The sequence below is a fragment of the Triticum urartu genome, chromosome 1A (genome assembly GCF_056163025.1).
Source record: "Triticum urartu cultivar PI428250 chromosome 1A, HENAU_Tu73, whole genome shotgun sequence".
Taxonomy (NCBI): domain Eukaryota; kingdom Viridiplantae; phylum Streptophyta; class Magnoliopsida; order Poales; family Poaceae; genus Triticum; species Triticum urartu.
Window position 1 is genome coordinate 527,178,145 of NC_141873.1, and position 25,990 is coordinate 527,204,134.

Consider the following 25,990-nt stretch of genomic DNA (forward strand, 5'->3'; position numbering starts at 1 on the left):
TTGGAACCACTTCCAACACACATCGTCACTTCACCCTTAACTAGTCTCTGTTTATTCTGCAACTCCCGTTTTGAGTTACTAATCTTAGCAACTGAACTAGTATCAAATATTGAACTAGTAAATTCGTGCCTCTTACGGAAGGAAAATGAACGCGTTCTTTCCCTTTTCCGACAGGCACAACTGTGCCTCCCGCGGAAGCAAATCCGTGCCTCCACGAGAAGTAAATCCGTGCCTCTCACGGAAGGTAAAAAAATAAAAATGCATTTTCGCACATTTTTTGGAGAATATTTTTGGGTCCAAAACCTAGGAAAAACCTAGAAGCCAAAAAACGCGCGAGAAGGGGAAGGAAGGAGAATCATCTAAAAACTGCAGGAAAAATTCGAAGAAAGTGCCCAGAACCCAGCATGTGGCGGCGGCTAAAAGTGCGTCATGTGAGACACTCCCAGACCATCCAAAGTGACTTTTGAGAGGGCTCCCTAAAGAGTCCCTGGAGTACCCGCTCATTAGTTGCTCCCGTGCCAGATCGATGTGCACCGAGCGACACGCATGAGACCAACCAGCCACGCGGCCGTGCCATGTGGCCCATGGCTAGCTAGTGACCCCATCGAGTCCGGAGGATCGTGGGCTTGTTTGTTTCTATATATGCCTGTAGCCCACGCACTGGCTCGTGTGGTTTCCCTGCTAGTTGCCACTTTAGTGCTGTGCATCCGAGCCCAACAAAAACATTCTAGATTTTATATATCGAGAAAGACTTTCGCTTCACTTTATATATAAAGCACTGATCCGCAAGCATCATGATAAGGTTTACATTGCCTTGTCTAAAAAAAAATGAAGATCACATGCACACATGTTACGTAGTACTTCCTCTGTTCCTAAATATAAGCCTTTTTAGACATTCTAATATGGACCACATGCCAAGCAAAATGAGCGAATCTACACTAAAATATATTTATATATTTATGTAGTTTGTATTAAAATCTTTAAAAAGGCCTATATTTGGAAACGAGGGGAGCAGTAGACTCTTCGTGGGCGATGACTCTGTCCAGCCACGGAACAGAAACGGTGCAAAGTCACCGCATGTCCAGAGCACTAGTGCTAAAAAACTCTGAGGCTGTAACGTGCATGGGCACGAGGCAACGAGCTGGCCACCGCGAAAATCGCGCAAGAAACAGTCAAAAGTCCACGATTCCTTTCAATTAAACTCGATCCGGGTGGGAGGCGTCCCTGGCCACGAGCCCACCCTGTGAGCCCAGCAAGGAGGTTGACTGACTTGCATTGTATGCAGGTCAACCCACCGCGGCCCCATGTGATCTTCCCCTGCTGGGTAGGTGCGCTGCACTGCACATACTACTTAAGTTTATATATAATTATATATACTGAAAACTGCTGTTAGACGTACATACAAATATTGTGTCCTAGTGTGTAGCCGATGGCACCTGCGCGATTGAGGCACCACCGCCAAGAGCTAAGAGACATGGCGGCCCGGTATCTGTTGCTGCTTCTTCTCGGAGTCGCCGGCGGCATTCTTCAAGTCCATGGCCAGGTCGATAGCTTAGGTGAGCACATCATGTATAAGTTTGCAAGTATGGCTCTGCGCAAACATTGCTTCATCAATCGGCCTCTGTTGTTTGCTTCATTGATCAGTCTCCACCATTGGCGATGTGTTCATATGCAAGTTTCATAAGCATAGATTGCGGTCTCCCGCGGGAGACGGGCTACTTGGACGACACGACCAAGCTCCCCTATGTCCCAGACGCCGGTTTCATCGATGCCGGCACCAACCGCAACATCTCCCCGGAGTACAAGGCGGGAAAGAGCTGGGGCAACGTCCGCAGCTTCCCCGACGGCGTGCGGAACTGCTACACGCTCCGGTCCCTCGTGGCCGGGCTCAAGTACCTCATCCGGGCTAAGTTTATGCACGGCAACTACGATGGCCTCAACATGTGGCCTATCTTCGATATCCACATAGACGTCAACTACTGGCAGACCGTGACAATCGAATACGGCGACAAGCCGGAGATCGCTGAGATCATTACAGTCATCTCCAGTGACTCCGTGCAGGTGTGCCTCATCAACACCGGCTCCGGGACGCCGTTCATCTCTAGCCTTGAGGTGAGGCCTTTGAAGAACAAGCTCTACCCGCAATCGGGCAAGTCACAGGCATTGGTTCTCGCCTTCAGGGCCAACGTTGGCTCTGATGAATCCATTAGGTAATAATCATGGTGCAGCGTATGTGAAGTATTCATCAATAATTAGTAAGATGGGGAGTGGCTAATCTCCCGATGGATCAGGTACCCTGACGATCCACACGACCGTATATGGGTCGAGTGGTCTGCAAGGCCTGAGTGGTTGCCGATATCAACGACCAACAAGGTGCACAACAACGTCACTGACTTTTTCGAGGTGCCGTCGGCCGTCATGCAGACCGGCATATAATGTCCATCAACTCCTCCACGCCCATTTTCACTTGGGAAGCAGAGCCCAGCACCAAAGATCCAGCGCCCAGGTGCGTACAGTACTCTACTGACTACTCACTCTTTTAGATAGCCGTGGGGCCAAATCCATCTCCTTTCTCTTCGATTTTTTCTCTGTGTATTTATTGCGAAGGGAAGCATGCTGTCCACTAGCATCACCAGCAATACCGATGAGGCTATTGACGCTATTCACATTTGAGAGAGAGTCATACATTCGTATTTCATTCGTATTTATGATAATCTTCGTAGTGCATAGTATCATATGTTAATATTTGATGACCCCATTTATTATTATGAGTATTCATGATGAACACTAATGTATTTTAGATATCACTTCATTGTGTATATGATACTACTTTCTCCGTTCCGGTTTATTGGTCTCTTTAGTATTTTATGCCAAATTTTGACTATAAATTTAATTAACAAAATTTTAATGCATGTCACAAAAAATAGTATCATTGAAAACTATGTTCAAATTAATAGGAATTCAATAATATCATTTTTTACGACATGGATAACATTTTTTTAGCTAAATCTAAGATCAAATTTTGACACAAAATACAACAAGAACCAATAAACCAAGACGGAGAGAGTAGTATCCACTCTTTCTTCAATTAATACTGTATAGCATGCCAGCAATAACCTAGTTGGCACTGCATGAGGTTTCGAGCATGGTTAATAATACAGCCAATGGTCGCCTATAAGAAGTTGTCATGTCATCTACAGTCGACCTCTTAGCTGGCATGTACTCCCTCCATTTCTTTTTAGTCCGCATATAAGATTTTGTCAAAGTCAAGCTTTTTAGAGTTTAGCTTTTTAGAGTTTGAGTAACTTTATATTAAAAAATATAAACATTCACAAAATATGAAATCAATATTATCAGATACACCATGAAACGTATTTTCATACTATATAGTTTTAGTACTGTAGATGTTCATATTTTTTTATATAAATTTAGTCAAACTTTGTGTAGGTTGACTTTGACCAAATCTTATATGCGGAGTAAAAAAACGGAGGGAGTACAATAGTAAGTTTTAAATATATACTAGTTTATCAATAGTTGGTCCACCTTACATCCTCACAAAGCGTCTTGGGTCTCGTGTTGCATCTGGCTACTAACCAAGAGACCGCTTCTCTTCTCTCTCCTCCAACTAAGCAAGGATATATTATTCTATATCTTAGAGCAGGTACAATAAGCTTATGTAAGCGGGTTATAAGAGTTAAAATATTATATTTCTGCTGACATGGAGGGAACAGAAGAGAAGCTGGCTACAGAATAAGAGCCGGCTGCAACACGTTCTCCTAGGCACTATGTGAGAGTGGGACGTGGACCATGCATTAATAAAATAGCACTTCTTAACATCTTACTATTGTACGTGCCGGCTATAATCTTGGCTATAGATGACATGTCAACATCATATAGCTATCAAGTGACTGTACTACTCTATTAACCATGCTCTTATAATACCCCACAGCGAGACTCCATTTACTTCTCTATGTATTTATTGTGACACTTCAATGGAAGCTTGCATGCTAATTAGACACTTCAATGGAAGTTTCCGTAATCAAAATTATATTTATGTACGTCTTCGTTATGTACTCCCTCCGTTTTTATTTAGTCCGCATATTAGTTTTGGTCAAAGTCAAGCTTTGTAAACTTTGACTAAGTTTATAAACAAAAATATTAATATATACAATAACAAATCAATACTATTAGATTCATTATTGAATGTACTAACACACCATATAGATCTGTTATGGTAAATGCTTATAATTTTTTCTATAAAGTTGGTCAAATTTTATGAAGTTTGACTTCGGTCAAACCTAATATGCAGACTAAATAAAAACGGAGGGAGTACATGGCAGAGCTGGATCTCCTTCCCAACGACACCTTTCCAGAGTTCTACGTCAAGCTCAATGACATTCTCTGGGACACCACAAAACCTGTTGAGCTGAAGTATCTCGAGACGTGTGTCCTCTACAATGAAAAACCCGACCACTCCAACGAATATATCTTCTCATTGGAGGCCCCAGCCAAATCCACACTCTTGCCCATCCTCAATGCTTTCGAGATCTTCTCTGTAATCTCCACCACCGAAATAGCCACAGGCACCTTGGAAGGTAAGCGGTTATGCATTTTTTTAAAGGGTTCTCCCCTCCGTTCCATTTAACTAAAGTGAAACCAAAATCATCGTTCACATTGCTCATCTCAAGCCAAAGTAAGTGGCCGTGTTAAGATGCATGTGCATGATTCATGAAGCTATACTATTTCAGTATTTCTCTATATAGATCCCGGAGCCTAAATGGTTTCTTTTATGTGTTGCTACCAAGAAATGCTATAGTTTCTGCCATGACGAACATCAGAGACAAGTACCAGGTGAAAAAGAACTGGATGGGCGATCCTTGCGCGCCCACCAATTTCGCCTGGAATGGATTGCGTTGTAGCTACATTGTTTCTGGCCCACCAACTATCACAGGCTTGTGAGTTATTTCCGTTTGATAATTTTTTTGGGTTGTGGCGAGTACTACTACGTTTTTACGGGACCAGTATAGTGACCGTATGAAGGGCCTTGCTTCGGTAGACCCCCCCTCCTCCCCAACAAAACATAGAAGGACATAATGATCATATGGAAGAAACGTATGCCCACCTCCTATCATACCGTATAGACCGATGTCCGTATACCTTGACGAATAAAAAAAAACCGCCGCACGTGTAGAGGAAAAAAGTCAACTGCACGATCTTCTCGCCCGCCCGACGATCACGCACGTCGATCACGCCCAGTTTCCAACTGTGCGATCGCCGCCGACTGAATCCCATCCGACGCCGCATCTGAACGTCGCCGCGGATCCGTCCGGCGTCGACCTACGCTGGCGACGTCTACACCGCGGCCCTCGTCTTCCATGTCGCCGCCGTCTTCCATCTAACCCTCGTCTTGCACGTCGCCGTCGGACGACTTGTCGGCTGCGACTGACCGCGCTGTCGTCCGCACGCCGCGGATCCGGCCCTGCGTCGACCTACGTCGGCGACGTCTACACCGCGGCCCTCGTCTTCCACGCCGCTGCTGTCTACTCCGCGGCCGAAGGTTTGCCATCTAATCTCCTCGTCTAAACCTAGCATGCTAGATGATATGAGTCACACATAGTGATCTAGGGTTTATGGTTGAGTAAACATGCCGTCGCAGCGGCGCCTCCCCAGACGACCGCATGTTGTAGGCAGATAGAGTTGCACTTGGGCATGATTCATAGTACAAACTTAACACGTGATGAATTCACAATGTTATGCAGTTTGGTCAGTTAGGCGTGTTGTCATGGATGAACAAACCGCATTGTCGGGGGATGATAATGGTACTAATAAGGCGACTCGGAATGATAACGATATTTTTAATGAATATGATGACAGCAGCGACAACGATTCCGTGTCGTCATTTGATATCTTGCCTCCGGAGGATTTTGATCATAATGAACATGGCGCAAATAGTGAAAACGTAAGTGCCGTATATTTTGATTTCATCTTTGAACCTGCAATGTATGGCATGGCTAACTATTTCTCTATGTATACAAATTTGCAGGAAGATGTGGATGTTGACAATGTGGAAAATTGTTTATAGGAATCATTCGCGGATAACTTGAGCCAGGTTCGTAGATAGATATTGTACATTGATGAATATTATGAATTAAATGATAGTAGTTAACATATACATTTTCATATAAATTTTGTAGGAGGAGTCAGATGGTATTAGCGGTGATCACGATGAGGGGGAGATCGACATTGAGGAGGCTCGAAGGCAGCAGCAAATGGTGGATACACATTGGAAGGTGATGGCTATGACCTTTCGGTCGCAAGGTGATGCATACATATTCTATAACAATCACGCCAAAGAGAACGGGTTTAGCATCAGAAAACAGAAAGTCAAACGAGGTGCTTCAGGAATGATACGGTACCGGAGATTTCTTTGCTCCAGGGCAGGTAGAAGGCAGAGCAAGTTTATAACCATGGAGGGCCGCAAGCGCATGCTTAGACCGGAGACTCGTTGCGATTGCGGTGCACATATGGTGGTGAAGCTGGACAGAGAACGTGTTGTTTGGTTTGTCGCGTCATTCGTGGATGATCACAACCACGCGATGGCTAGGCCCGACGAGATTTGTTTTCTGTGGTCTCACAGACGGATTGGAGAAGGCACGAGGGCAGAGATATTGGCGTTGGAAGCTGCCGGGATAAGAAAGCATATAATAATGGGCAACTTTATCAACAGATACGGTTCGTACGATAAGTGCGGGCTTATCAGGAGGGATATTTACAATCTTTATTGCAGAGAAAAAATGAAGCTCATCGCAAAAGGTGACGCAGAGACGGCAGTTGGCATTATGAGGAGCAGGAAGGAGAAGGACCCTGAGTTTTTTTTTGAGTATATGCGTGACAAGGAAGGGCGACTGAAGAGTATGTTTTGGTGTGATGCACAGTCGCGGAGGGACTATGAGGACTACGGAGATGTGGTTGTGTTTGATAGCACGTATAAGATGAACAGATATGGTATGCCGTTCGTCCCCTTTGTCGGAGTTAACAACCACCGTTGCACCACAGTGTTTGGATGTGCCATAATTGCTGACGAGACGGAAGGGACATATGTGTGGCTGCTGCAGACATTTATGAAGGCAAACTGTCAGGTGAAGCCAAAGTTAATAATCACAGATGGTGACGCTGCAATGATCCGGGCTATTTAGACTGTGCTTTCAGATGTTTTCCATCGTCTTTGCTCCTGGCATATCGAGAAAAATATGCAGAGGCACCTGCATTACAAGTCACTAGATGAGTTCAGATCGCTCCTATACTATGCCACCTCTCAAGCGAACTTTGAGCAGAGATGGACCGCTTTCTATAATAAGTGAAAGACGGATAGAACGAAAGAGTGGCTTGACAGGATGTACATGAAGAAGAGACTTTGGGCAGCTTCATATCTTTCCGATGGTTTTTTCCTTGGTATGCGAAGTAACCAGAGAAGCGAAAGCCTCAACTCCTGCCTTCACCTACACCTGGACTACGGTATGACAATAGTTGATTTGGTTGTGTATTATGAGAACTGTATAGTTTGCCTGCGTGAGAATGAGGCGTACGATGACTGTGAGGCACACCAAAAAGAACCACCGTCGGTTACTGAATATAAGGCACTTGAGGAGCATGCCGCCAAAGTATTTACACCTGCTAATTTTTACATCCTGCAAGATGATTTGCACAAGATGGGTCAGCTGAAGATATTTGAGATGCTCGTGGGAATTGAGCATCAGACATATATGGTGACATGGAAGGATAACCACAAGTTCATGTATAATGTTGTTTATGAACCAGGTAACTCAGAAGAAACTATAACATGCAGTTGTCTTAGGATGGTTCGGAAAGGACTGCCATGCAAACACATTCTTTTTGTTCTTCATCATCTGAGCATAACTGAAATACCAAAGTGTTGTGTCCTTCATCGGTTGTCAAAAAATGCGAGAGATGGATTGCCTGTGCAGCGGAAGAGTGATATGTTTGGATGGGGTTGGTCAGGGCCATTAGAGAGAGACCGGTATAGTCAAATAAGCATAAAAACCGTAGAGGCAGCTCATGTTGCAGCAAATGATCCCTTCTTGTTTGACGAGTTGATGAAGTGTCTGGACAACATAATAGCGCAGAAAAAGATACCAGAGGAGGAACTTATAGGAAGTAGAAGGTATGCTAAGCTTAAGAAGGAGGCAAGTCAAGCGCAACAAGTTGAGCCTGGTATTGGTGATCCTGAGAAAGTTTCGACGAAGGGTGCACCTAAGAAGGGGCGGTCAAAGGGGGGCCCGATGTTACAAAGAATGGTAGGCCAAAAAATTTTACAGAGAAAAAAAGTGGTCCTTTATGCAGTCTGTGTAGTCTACCAGATCATAACAAGGCTACATGTCGAAAAAACCAGAAGTAAGATGCTACCTTCTTATTTTTTGTTATGTTGGTACTTCGGTTTTACAAACTATATTTTCTCACCCATATTTTTATGTTATGTTCAGGAATTGGGCGTAGAGAAGCATCTTGTTATGTTGGAAGAATAAAAATGGTCGCATGAGTCTAGTCCGAATAAACTATGTTGTTTCTTGTTCGTACTTGTGTGGCAGAAAACTTTATGTCTCGATTTATTTATGTGTGATGAAAATACTTATGTGAACATATGTGATATGACACATCATATTTGTTTAATGAATTGCCATCTTATTTGTACTGCTATGTGAAAGAGTTCACAGTTTTAATATGCTGCGTTTTGTTACTATACCTGTTGCAAAAAACATGGCCGACCATCGTTGTGCCAAAAAACATAGCCAACTGTCGTTGTGCAAAAAAAAATGCCCGACCGGCAGCTGGACCGCAAGTTGGGATATATTCCCAACCCAAATCAAGCCAACGAGGCGACTCGGGAGGTCCATATAAAGCCCATCAAGGGCCCAGCAGCCGGGTCCAACAGGGCGGCGATTTCAAGCAGTACTAGCAGAGGAGTTCGACCTGTGTAGCACGCCGACATATTTAAGCTGGTCCTCACCCCCGCCAGCTTCCGAGGTGGGACTAAACTCCTTCGTCGGGCGCGCGAGGCGACGGTGACTGGGCCGGGGAGGGGCGAGGCTGGGCCTGTCGTACTGGGCCGACATGGGCCGGGCGGCGACGTTGCAAGAAATGGAGCCTCGTCAGCGTTGCGTCGACCGCATCGCCTTATTTAGTCCCACCTCGCCAATGGAAGGGCGCACCGACCGGCTTAAATAGCCGAGTCGGCTGTTTCTCTCAAACTCCTCTGTTACAAGCTCCTTGTCAGCCCCGTTGGCCTACTTGTGGGCCCTTATGGGGTCCGCATCGACCGCCCGAGTCGCCTGTCAGCTAGATTTGGGTTGGATGCACAGTCCCTGGGTCCACAAGGGAAGGTCGGGATGTTTTTTTTTCTAGTCAATTTTTTTTAGCAAACGAGGAGGCGTCCGCCTGCATTTATATGTGCATCTAAGAGCCAACAAACGGCGGCTGGCATTATCATCACATAATAATATTGCACATAAAGCCAGTCGTCTGCCTCCATTTATATGAAACTCTACGAGCCAGCAGACGGCGACATCATCATCACATAAGCATATAGCAAATAGCAGCTTAACATATATAGTTGGAAAATAAATATTGTAGCTAGTACCGACGACGGCACCTTTATTTAGTTGCGGAGGTGCATAATCATGCCCATTACAATAAGAAATGTCATAATATCAAAATTGTTCCTAGTGCCGTCAACGACACGTTTATTTAGTTGCGATAGTAAGAAAAAGAATGTTCTTGTAGCCAAAAACCCATCAACAAACTAATTTCTTGTCCATGATCTTCAAAATCTTCTCTTTCACAGTTTCCATCGTGTTGCACTCTGAAAAAAGTATTTCAGCTAGAATGCATCCCCTTAAAGCATTCACCTCAACTTGATCAAACTCAAATATCCATTCATCTCCGTTCCAGTTTTGAATGCATTTCACCACAAACAGACCACAAGAAGCTCTGTAAAAAACCTCGAGTCAGGCATTGCTGTGTAAGAGAAGTACTTAGAACTTAAATAGTTGAACATACCCATCCTTTTGTAACGGCATATCGTACTCATTTATTGGCCACGAAGATACGTCTGGATGTTCCATTTGTACAAGGGAGTTCACCTCCAAGGTATCTTTAGCTATTTCTGCCCTCTGAAATATAAATGTGAAGTTCATATGAAGTACATAACTAATTACTACTATCTATCTTGTTACATGTAAAGAAAGAATCTTACCGGCTGCCTTATTTTTTTAAGAACTGACTTGCTGCATTTACCAGTAGAATTTAAAACTTGAAACTCTTTTTTCTTGTTGTGCATGAAAATTGTTATCCAGTGACTTTCTTCCACATGAAAAGGAAAGTATGCCTACAACAAAGTTTAGTCAAGTTCTTGGACACACAATTAGTTATGTACTACGAAGGATCATACAAATGTGAAATACCTTATCTGTAATGAAATACTCCTCATTAACTCTAGACACCATTTTAGTTTGGTTTGTGAAATGCTCCATAAAATGGTGCTTAGAGTTCTTAACCTTTCCTTCAGCACGAAGAATAAGCCAGTGTGACACCCAAGATGATAAAATGGTTGCAATAACTATTGATGACCTGAAAATAACATAACAACAATACTCCTCTTAGAAAAAATTAAATATGACATGTACAACTTCATATAATTGTTGTAATACTTACACCGCCATGCAACCATTTTTTCCTACTAAGTTTCGCCGAGTCTGATAGTGTCTTGATATAAACCTTCGCGGCCTCTATGTGATCCTCAGTAATGTAATTGGTATTAATCAGAACGTCTCTTATACCAAACAAACCTAAAATATAATCAAACAATGAGTAAATAAATTGTGCATGGAAGGAATGAAATATCTTCAAAACAAAGTACATAACACTTACTTTTCTTTGGACGTTTACGTCCACCGATCTGCTGGAAGGGTGAAAGAACGTACTTTGACTTTTTTCTCTTGCGTTTCCCATCATTCTCCTCAGTGCCACTTTCTTTCGCATTCCCATCATTCTCCTTAGTGCCACTTTCTTTCGCTTTTTTAATACGTGTGTTCAGACTATCCATATTAATCTCCTCAAACGTCACGACACCTTTTCCACACGTTGCCATCACCATCCACAGCACCCACGCCAATTCTCGTATTTTTCCGGCGCTCGGCGCATTTTCTAGGGTTTCCAGGTCGAAAATCGCAAAACACTGCCCCGACGTGACGTAACGTCCGTTTTGTGTCCGTTTTTGTTCCAACCTTGCGTGGGGGCCTACGTTGGCCGTGCCCACATGTACGCATACTTTGGTGCAATTGCATGCATGCGATCACGTAGCCCTAGTGCAACCAGCTACTTCTCGGTTTGCGGGGGAGGGGGTTCCCAACTATGGTTTTTTTTCTACTCCGTCAAATGTCACGACACTTTTTCCACACGTTGCCATCACCATCCACAGCACCCACGCCAATTATCATATTTTTCCGGCGCTCGGCGCATTTTCTAGGGTTTTCCAGGTCAAAAATCGCAAAAACACTGCCCGGACGTGACGCAACGTCCGTTTTGTGTCCGTTTTCGTTCCAACCTTGCGTGGGGGCCTACGTTGGCCGTGCCCACATGTAGGCACACTTTGGTGCAATTGTATGCATGCGATCACGTAGCCCCAGTGCAACCAGCTACTTCTCGGTCTGCCGGGGAGTGGGTTCCCAACTATGGTTTTTTTTCTACTCCGTCAAACGTCACGACACTTTTTCCACACGTTGCCATCACCATCCACAGCACCTACGCCAATTCTCGTATTTTTCCGGCGCTCGGAGCATTTTCTAGGGTTTTCCAGGTCAAAAATCGCAAAAACACTGCCCGGACGTGACGCAACGTCCGTTTTGTGTCCGTTTTTGTTCCGACCTTGCGCGGGGGCCTACGTTGGCCGTGCCCACATGTACGCATACTTTGGTGCAATTGCATGCATGCGATCACGTAGCCCCAGTGCAGCCAGCTACTTCTCGGTCTGCCAGGGAGTGGGTTCCCAACTACGGTTTTTTCTACTCCGTCAAACGTCACGACACTTTTTCCACACGTTGCCATCACCATCCACAGCACCCACGCCAATTCTCGCAATTTTTTAACCCTCGACGCATTTTCTAGAGTTTCCTAGGCTAAAGTACCCTACACCGATGTCCGGACACACACTGAGCGACGTGTGTTTCCTGTCTGATTTCATTCATATCGTGCGTGTAGGACTACATTCGGGATGCACACACACTCGCAAAATTTTATTCTGTTACATGCATGCAATCACGTACTTTAGCGTCCTTACTATTTTATTATGTTTTAGCATATTTTCGTGTACAAATTCATCATCAAATCAAAACTCTCGAATGAAATGGACAAAAGAAATTTCACTTAAATTTCATTCAACATAGATAAAATATTTTACATAGTCGAGCGAACTCGATGATTACAAGTTCATACATAAAGTCTACTACTTAGGCTTACAATGACATAACCAAATTAAATAAAAAACACAGTAAAAAAATTACTTGTTGTCGCTATCAACGAGGTCAATCACGGCCAGGCCGTCGCTGCCGTCATCGTTGCTGCTGGACCGGTTGGCGAGGTCGTCCCAGTCCACCGGATCATCGTCGGAATCCTCCTCCTCCGCCGGCGCCTGCTGCCACTCCGCCGACGCCTGCTCCCACTCCTGCTGCCACTCCGACGGCACCTGCTGCCACTCCGGCGGCACCTGCTGCCACTCCGGCGCCGCCATCGCCGCCTGCTGCGCCGCCATCGCCGCCTGCTGTGCCGCCTCGGCCGCCTGGATTGCGGCCGCAATCTTGGCGGCCTCCATCGCCTCCGCCGCCGCCGCTGCAGCCTCCGACGCCTGTACGGCCACGTGGTACCCCGACGTGTCATCCGGATCGCCGTCCTCGCGGAGGATGACCTGCTCTGGCGGCAAGTCTATCCCCGGCGGCGAGGGAGGGGCGGCCGGCGCGGGCGCCGGTGCCAGGTGCACACCGTGGCCGCTGCCACGTCTGTGGCGATCGTGCGGTGGAGGCGGTGCACGAAGACGGCCGCTGCGGCCCGTCAGGTCGGGGGTCTCGCCGGCCGCCGCAAGGCGGAAGGCGGCCATGACCTCCCAATAGTCCTTCCCGCACCAAAACCGCTTCCGGCCTTCGATATTGTGCCGGCCGCCGCTCTGGTTGCGGAGCTCCTCCTCCGTCGCGCCGGGACCCGGCGTCGCGTAGCCGTCCGCGTCGATCTTCCAGTTGCGTGGAAGACGGCAGCCCGACGGCACAGGGAGGCAGTAGCGGTGGAGCTCCAGCGTCTCCGGCACACCGATGCTCGTCGGCCATGCGCCGGGGACGTCGTCGTCGGCGCCGCCGCCGCCGGTGCTACTGCTGCCGCGGAAGAACGACATCCGGTGCGGGCAGGCGGCGACGGGCGTCGGTGGGACGGGTGTGGGCGGGGGCGGGGGAGGAGGCGGGCAGGCGGCAACGCGGTGGGACGGGCGTGGGCGGGGCGGGGCGGGGTGGGGGAGGAGGCGGGCGGGCGGCAGCGTGGCTATTAACGCCGACGCGTTAATGACCGCGCGGCAGGCGAGGCGACGCTTTGACCATTGGGCGCCGCGAACGGCGCGTCCGGAGGGGGCAGGCCAGGCGGCGTGCCGGTCGGGTGGCAGGCCAGGCGACAGCGGCAGCGGCGGCGCGACAGGCGGCAGCGGTGGCGTCCGGCAGGCGCGGCGGCAGGCGGCAGCGGTGGCGTCTGGCAGGCGCGGCGGCAGGCGGCAGCGGAGGCGCGGCATGCGAGGAGACGACAGCGGCGGCAGCGGCGGCGTCCGGCAGGCGGCACGCGCATGCAACCGCCTGCGTGCATGCGCACCTCGGGCGCCGTGATTGGCGGACGGGTGCGGGCTGGCGTGGGGTCGGGGACGTGGGGGGGTGGGGCCGCGACGGGTGCGGCGCGACGCGTTGACTGCGGGGACTGCCGCCGTGATCGCGGGCGGGCACGTCTGCATGCCTGCCATGTCACCAGGCGCGTGCGGCTGGCCGGTTTAATTTTTTTCCCTCCCAGGCGAGCGGGCTGTATTCATATACGTATTGCTTCGCCTGTTTTTTTTTTTGCGGGCGGTCGGGCCGGCAGGGGAAGCTTTTTCAAAATATGCCCATCCTGCCTTCTGTTATGAAGGGGTATTGGGCAATCTCGGCCGTCTTTGTGTTTACAGGGGATCTACCGAAGCGAAAGTGCCGTATGAAAACAACGCAGGGATTTATCTTCCAGCGGTCTTAGTGGCAACATCTCATCTTCTTTTGCAAGTCTCAAAGGCTTACAATACTTGTAAGTAGGATGTTGTTAACAACTTATTCACACAATCCATGCTAATCTGTTCGAGAAGTAAAAAAAAAGTTATTTATTTATCTGCGATCTCGCTAATTGGCAGGGATTTGTCACACAACAATCTGACCGGCTCCATTCCCGACACCCTTTCACAAATGTCGTCACTCAAACTTCTGTAAGTAATTTATGATGTAGTATAAAATAGTTTTCAAAATTTATTCAACACATGATGTTTGACATTGAAAACTACTTTGCTTATTTAAGAGATTTGACAGCAAAAAGCTCAATGGGTCAATTCCTTTTGGGCTGTGGATAAGAACTCAAGATGAATCCCTAACGCTTAGGTTGGTACCTGGTGCTATAGCAGAAGAATTAAAGATCTTTTTCACAAAAAAGCCATCTTATATATCATTTACTCGTCTTTTTCTTCTTTTGCCAGATATGGTAATAATCCAAAACTCTGCAGCAATGGCAACTCCTGTCAGCCACCAAAAAAGAAGAGCAGCTCTATCATTGCTGTCTATGTTGCTGTTCCTATATTTGTAGTACTGATGATTGTGCTTCTGTCTTTATTACTCCTTTGCATAAGAAGGAGAAGGCAAGGTGAGAAATCTCTCCGAAACACATAACTTTGGACTCATGAATGCAAGATTAGCAGTTAACTCACCCTAGTTCGTGTGATCATCTTTGAACTCTGAAGGCACAACAACCAATAGTGTTAGGCCGCAGAACGAGGAAATTAACAGCAATGGACACACCTCATTGCAGCTCGAAAATCGCCAATTCACGTACAATGAACTAGAAGCCATCACGAACGGCTTCCAGCGAGTGGTCGGACGAGGAGGGTTTGGGAAAGTCTATGATGGTTTCTTGGAGGATGGGACCCAAGTGGCTGTCAAACTGCGGTCTGAATCTTCGAACCAAGGTGTACTAGAGTTCATGGCAGAGGTTAGAATTACCAAAGTTTGGTCAAGCAAGTATAACTAATGCCGCCAAATTCAGCTTCGTAATGCATGCATTGTTTTGGGTTCAGGCTCAGACCTTGTCTAAGATTCATCACAAAAATCTAGTGTCCTTGTTTGGCTATTGCAAGGAGAGGGAGTACATGGCTCTTGTCTACGAGTACATGTCTGAAGGTGCCTTGGACAACCATCTTAGAGGTATGCATATTAGTTAAATCACTCAAACTTCAAAACTCCAGTAGCATAAATATGTTTAATTGTAAAAGTGTGAACATGTAGATTCTAGTACATGTGATTCATATGATAACATTTAGGTCTTCATATCTGCTATCTAGTTTTAATTCTCTGGTCTATATCCATACCTTGGTTTACATATGAAATCGGAGGGGAAGGCCTCTGTTATGGCCGGTTTAGCTAGGCCCATCGGGCAATCTTAGCCCACAAATTATCTTAGATTAATTCTTATGCAAGTTATCTTAGGTTAATTCTTATGCAAGTTATCTAGGTTATTAATATAGGTTGTAAGACTCTTTTTGAAATTAAGCAAGAAGCAATAAAAATTTGCTCGGCTTCCCTTAGGGAGCCGGGAGATCTAAACCCTAGCCGCCTCCTGCTTTCGCCGCCGCTGCTCCCGTCGCAAGGACGGCGCCATGCCGCCGGCCGCCGCGCACCAGCCCTCGCCCTTCCCCCTCCTTCCCGTACAACTTACGCCCTAGACCAGGTAGGATCCTAGCTCCTACCAATCTGGTATCCAGAGACTCAGGTTTGATCATGTCGTCATCAACACCCACGCCGCCGCTGCCCATCATCACCACCGCCCCGATCACCTCCGCGCCGCCGGCCCCCGTCACTTCCACGCCGCCGACAACCTCCGTCTTCACGCCGGAGGAGATGACCAGCACCCTGCGGGACCTCGTGACGGCCGTCCAGGGCATCTCCCTGTACTTGGCCGGCCCGCACACCACCCCGCCGGCTGTGCCCCCCGCCTACAGCCACCCGACGACACACTGGCCGATCCAGAACGCCTCGGGCCTGAGCGGGACGCCCCTGCTGCCGTTCCAGGCGGGCTACACCGGCGGGCCCCCGCCATTGCTGCACCTGCCCTGGTACTCAGTACCTGCGGCGATTGTTGGGGCCCATCTATCGCTCCAGCCGCCGCCCGCCCCAGCGCCGTCCTGGCCGCAGTGGCCCGCGCCGGTTCTCACGGCGCCAACCGTGCCTCCCGCGCCCGCCCCAGCGCCGCAGTGGCCGCACTCGCCCGCGCCGGTCGAGCTCCCACCGCCGCCGCCCTGCTCCGGACTAGGCCAGTCCACACCGGGAGGACTTCCGATCCAGCAGGTCCGGTTTCCGCCGTCACCGTCCCCGATCCCGACCTGGCTAACCGGGACGTCGCCACCGCCAGTTTACACAGAGGCCGGGGACCCAACGGTACCCACGCTGCACTCTAGGGCCTCGTCCGGCTCCGCGAGGGCCTACGACGGCCTCCCCACCGTTGACCGGGCGCCGTCATCATGACTGCTCCGCACCGCCGAGCCGGTCGTCCATGGCGCGCCGACCCAGACGCCGCCACGGTTCGCCAAGATCGATTTCACCACTTATGACGACACGGAGGACCCGCTTAACTGGCTCAACCAGTGTGAGTAGTTTTTCCGTGGCCAGTGGACGCTCGCGTCGGAGCGCACTTGGCTGGCATCCTACCACCTCCGCGGTGCAGCCCAGACCTGGTACTACGTCCTCGAGCAGGACGGGGGCAGCATGCCCCCTTGGGAGCGCTTCCGCGAGCTCTGCCTCCTTCGCTTTGGACCTCCGGTTCGCGGGGGCCGCCTGGCAGAGCTCGGCCGTCTTCCCTTCACCTCCACGGTGCAGGACTTCGCCGACCGTTTCCAGGCCCTGGCATGCCATGCGTCGGGCATGACGACGCAACAGTGGGCCGACCTCTTTGTCGGTGGACTTCTGGATCACATCCGCGTGGACGTGGAGCTTCGGGGACCCCAGGATCTCCAGTCGGCCATGTACTACGCCCGCGCGTTCGAGCGCCGCGCGGTGGCCATCCAGCAGGAATCACCGTCCCGGACCGCTGGGTCGCTACCCGGGCCGGATTCCGCGCAGGGTCGGCCTGCGCAGGCTTCTGCGGCACCCCTCGCCGGGACCGCGGCGCGCCCGTTCCGCCGGCTTACCTCAACCGAGCTACTCGAGCGTCGCCGTCAAGGGTTGTGCTTCAACTGCGACGAGCCCTACACGCCCGGCCATGCCTGCCAGCGACTCTTCTACCTGGAGGTTTGCAGACTACATTCCGGAGGACGCCGTCGCAGCCGACCTGGCCGCCCCAGCTGTCGAAAAGGTGTTTGACGCTGGTTGATCGCCTCGAGGAGTTCCGCAAGCGCTTCCCCACCTTACAGCTCGAGGACGAGCTGTTTATGCAGGCGAGGAGAAGTGTTATGGCCGGTTTAGCTAGGCCCACCGGGCAATCTTAGCCCACAAGTTATCTTAGGTTAATTCTTATGCAAGTTATCTTAGGTTAATTCTTATGCAAGTTATCTAGGTTATAAATATAGGTTGTAAGACTTTTTGGAATTAAGCAAGAAGCAATCAATATTTTCTCAGCTTCCCTTAGGGAGTCGGGAGATCTAAACCCTAGCCGCCTCCTGCTTTCGCCGCCGCTGCTCCCGTCGCAAGGACTGCGCCACGCCGCCGGCCGCCGCGCACCAGCCCTCACCCTTCCCCCTCCTTCCCGTACAACCTACGCCCTAGACCAGGTAGGATCCTAGCTCCTACCAGCCTCTCTTTTCTCAAAAATAAAAGATAACGTTTACATCACAGGGAGAGATGACAACAGAAGAACTCTAACCTGGAGACAAAGACTTCTCATTGCCCTGGAATCCGCGCAAGGTAAGCTTTAAATAAAGATTCTCTCCATGCCATTATGGAAGAGCAAATTTCAAATGTGGTGTGGTTGACTGAGCATGATATGGATGCATGCAGGGCTTGAGTATTTGCACAAGGGGTGCAATCCACCCCTCATTCACAGGGACGTGAAGACGTCCAACATTCTGCTAAATGCAAACCTGGAGGCCAAGATCGCCGATTTTGGCCTGCTGAAGGCTTTCAATAGCGACAGTGATACCCATGTGTCCACGGCCAGGGTGGTTGGGACACCAGGTTACATGGACCCTGAGTGAGTGCACTACTCTAAATTCTTGTTGATTATGCTCTGAAAATCATCTTGCTGATTATTAATAGCTTAAGTAATATGCCTTTGGTTGTCTCAAAAGTAGTATGACTCACCTATGCACTCAGAATGTATGATCTATGTTTCCACATAGGGTGATCAAATTCATAACATGGTCCCTTAAATTTGGTAGTTGACCTACTACAAGTGAGTGATTGAAACCTAGGGAAAATACTCTGATTTATTCAAGAATCAGATTGTTCATGCGAATTTTCTACTAATTCTTGTGAAACTCACACGAATCTAAGATGTCCCATCAAACCCATGATGCATCATTGTTCTTCAAAGTCGACCTACTGATGCATTTCATATTTATCAGGTATTACGCTACACTTCAGCTGACCAACAAGAGTGACGTGTTCAGCTTCGGCGTAGTGCTACTTGAGATAGTCACGGGGCAACCAGCCATCTTGAATGATCCAGAGCCGACAAGCATCATCCAGTGGACGCGTCAGCGCCTTGCCCGTGGCAATATTGAGGGCGTAGTCGACACAAGCATGCACGGCGAGCACGATGTCAACGGCATATGGAAAGTTGCTGACACTGCACTCAAGTGTACCGCCCAGGCGGCGGAGCAACGACCCACAATGACCGACGTGGTGGCGTTGTTGCATGAGTGCCTTGAGCTTGAAGCTGAGCGTAACCACATGAATGCAGGGTTCAACACGGTCGGGAGCGATGGTCATGTGAATCGCTACAGTGGGTACGACACTGGCATGTCTACCAATGTGAGCGAAAGCAGCTCTATATTTGAGATGGAGCATTTGGACAGGATACCAACAATGTCCACGTGTCAAACTGTGAGGTGAGGAGAGGATTTGGATAATGAATTGCCACCAGCTCCCGTCCACAAGATCTTTTCGTTTTCTCTCAAGGGGATTCAATTTTTTTATGATTATTGTTATTATTAGAGGCAACTAGCACATGGGGCATCACTTTAGTGTGTTCAAAGTAGGGTAAACGTTACAATTGTAATAATTATTTGCGAGGAAATCAATTTTTTAAGCTGGGGATTCATGGTATAGGTGTAGTCATTCTGTAACCATTCCAAAAAATGAAATAAATATCAGAATCACATACTATAATTTGTGTATCAGTGATTGTCAAATACACTATTTTGACTATTGATTCTATGCATGTGTCATTTGTGCATGATACTACTTTAGAACAAAGAATTGAACTGGAAATAGTGGGCTAGCTGATATTTTTGTTGCTTTCGGTACTCTTGAACTGGTTGTATGGATGTTGGCTTTATTTATAAAGCGGGACGAAAGCCTATTTGAAGAAGACTAGCCAATATTTTTTATGTGGCATATATTCAATCGGTTGGTTTTGATCACACTTATATTGATATAGTTCCTACATGACATTAGATGTAAAAATTTGAATATTTATGCGTCGACCTCTACTAATAATTAGGTTCCATGGAGCAACATAGGGACAATGTTTATAGTCATGAACATCTATGAATTGTGATCCATTAATACTCCCTACGTTCTTGAACGTATGTGTATTTTGTTGGGTGTGGTAACAAAGACAGCTAATGAAGGAGCATTTGGGGTAGAATCGACGGTTAAAGGTAAAGAAAAAATACACCTAACAAGCCGGTATTTCTCTCAGAAACAAATACACCTCTAAATTTGTCACTTTGAGTGTCAACTGCTCTCAATTAGACATTACTTGATGCATTGTTTTTGAGGGAATCACTTTAAGCACTTACTTATCTTGTAATATACTTACAAAGTCTGAAAAGTACAATTCAACACCCTCCTTAAAAAGTATAATATGAAATTTGACTGTGAATGCTCAAGGTTGACCGTACATTAAAATATGTGTTCAAAACATGCATTTAAGAAGAAAGAAAATCATGTAATTAAAAAAGGTTCAACGTGTATCGACAACATGTTTTGCGTGTACACTAAAATGTTCACCGTGTACTAAAAAAGTAGACATGTGTTGAATGATGACCCACAAGTATATGGGATCAATTGTAGCCTTTTCGATAAGTAAGAGTGTCGAACCCAACGAGAAGCAGAAGGAAATGACAAGTGGTTTTCAGCAAGGAAATGTCTACAAGTGCAAAAACTGTAAGTAACCGAGTAGTTTGATAGCAAGATAATTTGTAACGAGCAAGTAATGATAGTAGTTGCAAAAGTGCAGCAAGGTACCACAATCCTTTTGAGGAAAAAGACAGGCCAAAACGGTCTCTTATAATAAGCAAATCGTTCTTGAGGGTACACGGGAATTTCATCTAGTCACTTTCATCATGTTGATTCGATTCGTATTCGCTACTTTGATAATTTGATATGTGGGTGGATCGGTGCTTAGGTGTTGTTCTTACTTGAACAAACCTTCTACTTATAATTAACCCCCTCGCAAGTATCCGCAACTACGAGAAAAGTATTAAGAATAAATTCTAACCATATCATTAAACTTTTGGATCCAATCGGTACCTTACGGAATAGCACATAAACTAGGGTTTAAACTTCTGTCACTGTCGCAACCCATCATCTAATAACTACTCCACAATGCATTCCCTTAGACCCAAATATGGTGAAGTGTCATGTAGTCGACGTTCACATGACACCACTAAGGAAATCACAACATACATACTATCAAAATATCGAACACATATCAAGTTCACATGATTACTTGCAACATGATTTCTCCCGTGACCTCAAGAACAAAAGTAACTACTCACAAGTGATAAACATGCTCAAGATCAGAGGGGTATTAAATAGCATAATGGATCTAAAAATATATTCTTCCACCAAATAAACCTTATAGTAATCAACTACAAGATGTAACCAACACTACTAGTCACCCACAAGCACCAATCTATATTTCCGGTACAAAGATTGAACATAATAGATGAACTAGGGTTTGAGATGAGATGGTGCTGTTGAAGATGTTGATGGAGATTGTCCTCCCCAAGATGGGAGAGTTGTTGGTGATGATAATGACGATGATTTCCCTCTCCGGGAGGGTAGTTCCCCCGGCGGAATCGCTCCACCGGAGGGCAAAAGTGCTCCCGCCCAAGTTCCGCCCCGAGACGGCGGCGCTCCGTCCCAAAAGTCCTCTCCTTATTTTTATAGGTCAAAATGACTTATATACCAGAAGATGGGCGCTGGAGGTGGGCCGAGGGGAGCACAACCCACCAGGGCGCGCCTGGGCTCCCTGGCGCGCCTAGGTGGGTTGTGCCCACCTGGTGGGCCCCCTTTGGTACTTATTGGCTCCAATATTTCTTATATATTCCATAAAAAATCCTCGTGAAGTTTCAGCTTGTTTGGAGTTGTGCAGAATATGTGGCCTGATGTAGTTTTTCTAGGTCCAGATTTCCAGCTACCAGAATTCTCCCTCTTTGTGTGTACCTTGCATATTATGAGAGAAAATACATTAGAATTACCCCAAAAAGTATTATTATGCATAAAAACATCATAAATAACAGTAGGAAAACATGATGCAAAATGGACGTATCAACTCCCTCAAGCTTAGACCTCGCTTGTCCTCAAGCGAAAACTGATATCGAAAAACATGTCCACATGTCCTCAAGCCAGGCCGACTTCAACTATATGCATGTGTTTGCGCTTGGCTAATCCGTTCTGCTGGTGAGCATGGGGGCATGACACGTGGTGTGATATGCCAATTTGTTAAAATAAGGAGTTGATATTTCATACTCCCCTCCCCAATCAGATTGGAGAGCTAAGATTTTGCAATCGAACTTTCTTTCTACTAGTGCTTGAAAGTTGTGGAAAACTTGAAACACATCAGATTTCTTTTTGATGAGATAGATCCAGGTGTACTTGCTATAGTCATCGATAAAACTTACGTAATAGGTGTGTCTACCAACTGAATTAGGGGCAGGACCCCAAACATCGGAAAATATGAGCTCAAGAGGTTTAGTGGAAATGCTTGTAGACACAGGGTAAGGTAATTGATGACTCTTAGCACACTGACATGAATCACAAACTGTTTCACGATCACACTCACCAACAAACGGGAGCTTATTCTTTTTAAGCAAATGTTCGACTAAATAAAAAGATGCATGTCCTAATCTATCATGCCACCATGTTGAAGAGACTTTGGTGACACCATAGGCTTGTTTATTCAATCTCCTAAGCTCCGGAATCAACGGGTAAATCCCTCGAACGCATCTACCTTGATACAGAATTTTCTTCGTGTCCTGATCCTTGATCAAAAATAAAAACGGATGAAACTCAAGGAATACATGGTTGTCAATGGCAATGCAACGAACTGAAAGGAGATTTTTCGAAGTACTAGGAACATGCTAAAAAAAATTCTTAGACAGATATTTCTATGGGGAGTTTTAAGCACTGAATGACCAACGTGGCTAATGCTCATACCTTCTCCGTTGGCAGTGTGCACTTGGTCTTGCCCGCGGTACTTCTCACGAGCTGTCACCTTTTCTAGCTCGCTGGTGATGTGGTCAGTTGCACCACTGTCCACATACCAATTTGTGTCGATGCCATAGGAGCCGTCAGTAGCGCCTGCAACCTTCTCATCTTCTGATGACTCGCCGTCGTCTTCATAGCGATACCAGCAATCGCGTGCGGTGTGGCCTAGCTTGCCGCAGATTTGGCATCGCGGCGCGTCGGGGTTGGCGCGAGGTTTGCCACCACGACGGCCCTTGTTGTTATTGCTGAAGGGCTGCCCCCCGCCGCCGCCACCACGAGAGGAGTTGCCGCCGCTGCTGTTTCCGCCTGCTGGCGGCTTGCCCTTGCCGCGCGGTGGTCCGCGGTAGCGTGAGGAGCCGCCACTTCCGCCGCCGCGACCACCACGAGCGACCATGTTTGCAGACGACTTGAAACCCCCGCCCGAGGTGTTGTTGTAGAGGGCGAGGCGCTGATCAAAGTTGCTCATCTGAGCGTAGAGATCATTGAGGCTGATGGTGTCGGTGCGCGCGTCGTTGGCGGAGACGAGGGGCTGGTACTCCATGTCAAGGCCGGCGGTGATGTAGGAGACGAGCTCATCGTCATCGATGGGCTTTCCAGCGGCCGCGAGCTCATCGGCGAGTGCCCTCATCTGGGCGAAGTAGGCAGCAACAGATTGCGTCCCCTTCTGCGCCGTGGAGAGAGCAACTCGGATGTTGTTGATGCGGGCTCGAGATTGCGACGAGAACATGTGGGCAAGAGTTGCCCAGAGCTCGTGCGGCGTGGCGATGGAGGTAACCTGCACGAGGACCTCTTTGGTGAGGGTATTAAGCAAGTACCCGAGTACCTGATGCCCTTCTCTGAACCATATCGGATGGAGAGGGTTCGGAGTCTGCTCTTCTTTCCTATCTTTGTCCTTCGTGGTGAGGATCTTGATAGGTTCCGGCATGGTGCCGTCGGCATAGCCGAAGAGGCCAGCCCCCTCAGCTGCGGTGTCACCTGCGCACGCCATAGGACGTAGTTGGTGCGGGTGAGCTTCTCTGCAACCTGCCCAAGGGAAGCCTGGACGGCGCTGGAGGAGGACGACATGGCTAGCGATGGATGGTTTTGCTATATGTGATGGATAGAGGAGGCTCTGTATACCATGTGAAGAAGCGAAGAACGTCGTACCTCTCTCGAGGCGACGGTTTCGTGTTAATATAGACAGGGACATATCCCTGATAAGCATACAGGTTTGTTGAGATTACATCTTGAGGTGCAAGGAAAGTAGAGATAAGATAGAGATGAAAAAGATTACAATCATATACTCTAACAAACCTAGACCGAGACTTATCTCAACCTAACTGGTGCGTGGAGCGCCCCTTGGACCTGACCATTATGTTGTTTAACAATCTGTTGATGTTGCGATGTGCAGGGCTTGAGTACTTACACACCGGCTGCAGCCCGTCCCTCATCCACATGGACGTGAAACCCACAAACATCCTCCTAAATGCGGGTCTCGAGGCCAAGATTGCCGACTTCGGCATGTCCAAGGCCTTTAAGCGCGACAAGGACACCCATGTATCCACAAACACACTTGTTTGCACCTACGGATACGTTGATCCAGAGTACCTGGCAACAATGCAGCCAACAACGAAGAGTGACGTGTACAGTTTCGGTGTCGTGCTACTGGAATTAGTCACCGGGAGACCAGCTATACTGCCGGTGTGTCCGACGCCCATCAGCATCATTCATTGGGTGAGGTCCCAACCAGCAGAGGGCAACATTGAGAGCGTGGTGGATGCGCGCATGCATGGTTGTTACGATGTGAACAGTGTGTGAAAGGTGGCAAACATCGCTCTAGAGTGCACCACACATGTGTCGATGGAGCGGCCCACCATCAGCGACGTGGTGGTGCAGCTGCAAGAGTGCCTCAATCTCGAGGATTGCTATGCGACTGGTCACATGAATGGCGCATTGAACACCGGCAGCGGCAGCCATGACCCAAACTTGAATTATGAGTCTCAGGACAGTGTTGCATCAGAGATGGAGCATGTATCTAGAAGGATGGCAACAAGGACCACCGATCCTGTTGCACGTTGAAGACTTGTTTGTCCGGTTGAAAGAAGTCACAATTACCCTTTTGTGTCGTTGAAGGGAACTTTGTGTGCTTTAATATGTCCTTATTTACCACCACGCAAATGGGAAACGTTCAGATATTTGAACCAAGTATGATGTGTTTTTGCAAGGGTTTGTGCTACTTAATATATGGCCTTTGGCCTTTTCGCGAAAAAGTATGCCCATCTCTTAATTATTTTGAAATACATGGGTATCTATGACTACGTACTCTTCCCTAGGTCTCTCTATTGACTTCTGTTTCCATGGTATGGAACTGGGAACTCTGTACTCTTCATCCAAAAATTGATTTTCAGTGTGCTAATGTTTGTATTCACTTGAAATTGGGAATTTGCATCCTGACACCTGCTTCATTTGCTTCCATTCATTTTTCCAATATTATAACTGTATGTACATTTTCGCTGAGGAAATACATGGTCGTCTTCACAAAAATTTGCAAACGGAAAACAAAAATAAAAATACATTTTCTAAACTCCCTTTATTGGGGCACTGGATTTTCTTTGTTACACCAAACAACCGCAGTTGTCTTCACCAAACTTTGCAAATGGCTAGAACACACAAGCCTATCACTATAAAAATATTGATTTTTATTTTTGTTTAATATTATTTTAGATTCCAGTATTCATGCGAGAACATATTAGCTTGAGCTCATGTACTACGAATTTCCGTCCAATATATGGACCGCTTCTTTTGAGATTAACCTTATTGGAAAACGAGGTGGAGGTCAATGTCCACCTAGGAGGAGGCGAGCTATGGTGGTCAAGGTCCACATGGGAGGAAGCGAACTATAATGGTCAAGGCCCACATGGGAGGAAGTGAGCTAGTGGTCATGTTGGACAATAGGAGACAGGGCCTGAGGTCGAGCAATGTGGTAGTGAGGTGGGGTGGATGGGTTCAACAAAGTCGAACTGCTCGCGTTAATG

General features: G+C 47.6%; 1 protein-coding gene and 2 pseudogenes across 1 annotated transcript; 2 read left to right on the forward strand and 1 right to left on the reverse strand.

The window, feature by feature from the left end:
- Positions 1-1,418: 1,418 nt before the first annotated feature.
- Positions 1,419-25,034, forward strand: LOC125525543 (putative LRR receptor-like serine/threonine-protein kinase At1g51880). The gene is given in 16 exon segments (XM_087538966.1): positions 1,419-1,569; positions 1,677-2,210; positions 2,292-2,430; positions 2,433-2,506; positions 4,321-4,595; positions 4,817-4,955; positions 14,299-14,370; positions 14,474-14,545; positions 14,637-14,714; positions 14,810-14,973; positions 15,071-15,318; positions 15,404-15,530; positions 18,153-18,221; positions 18,315-18,507; positions 18,881-19,094; positions 24,777-25,034. Coding segments are annotated over 16 exon segments (2,796 nt in total). The 5' UTR covers positions 1,419-1,429.
- LOC147992212 (uncharacterized) lies at positions 17,088-17,691 on the forward strand (annotated as a pseudogene).
- On the reverse strand, positions 23,427-23,565 carry LOC125511810 (small nucleolar RNA Z247; annotated as a pseudogene).
- Positions 25,035-25,990: the final 956 nt, after the last annotated feature.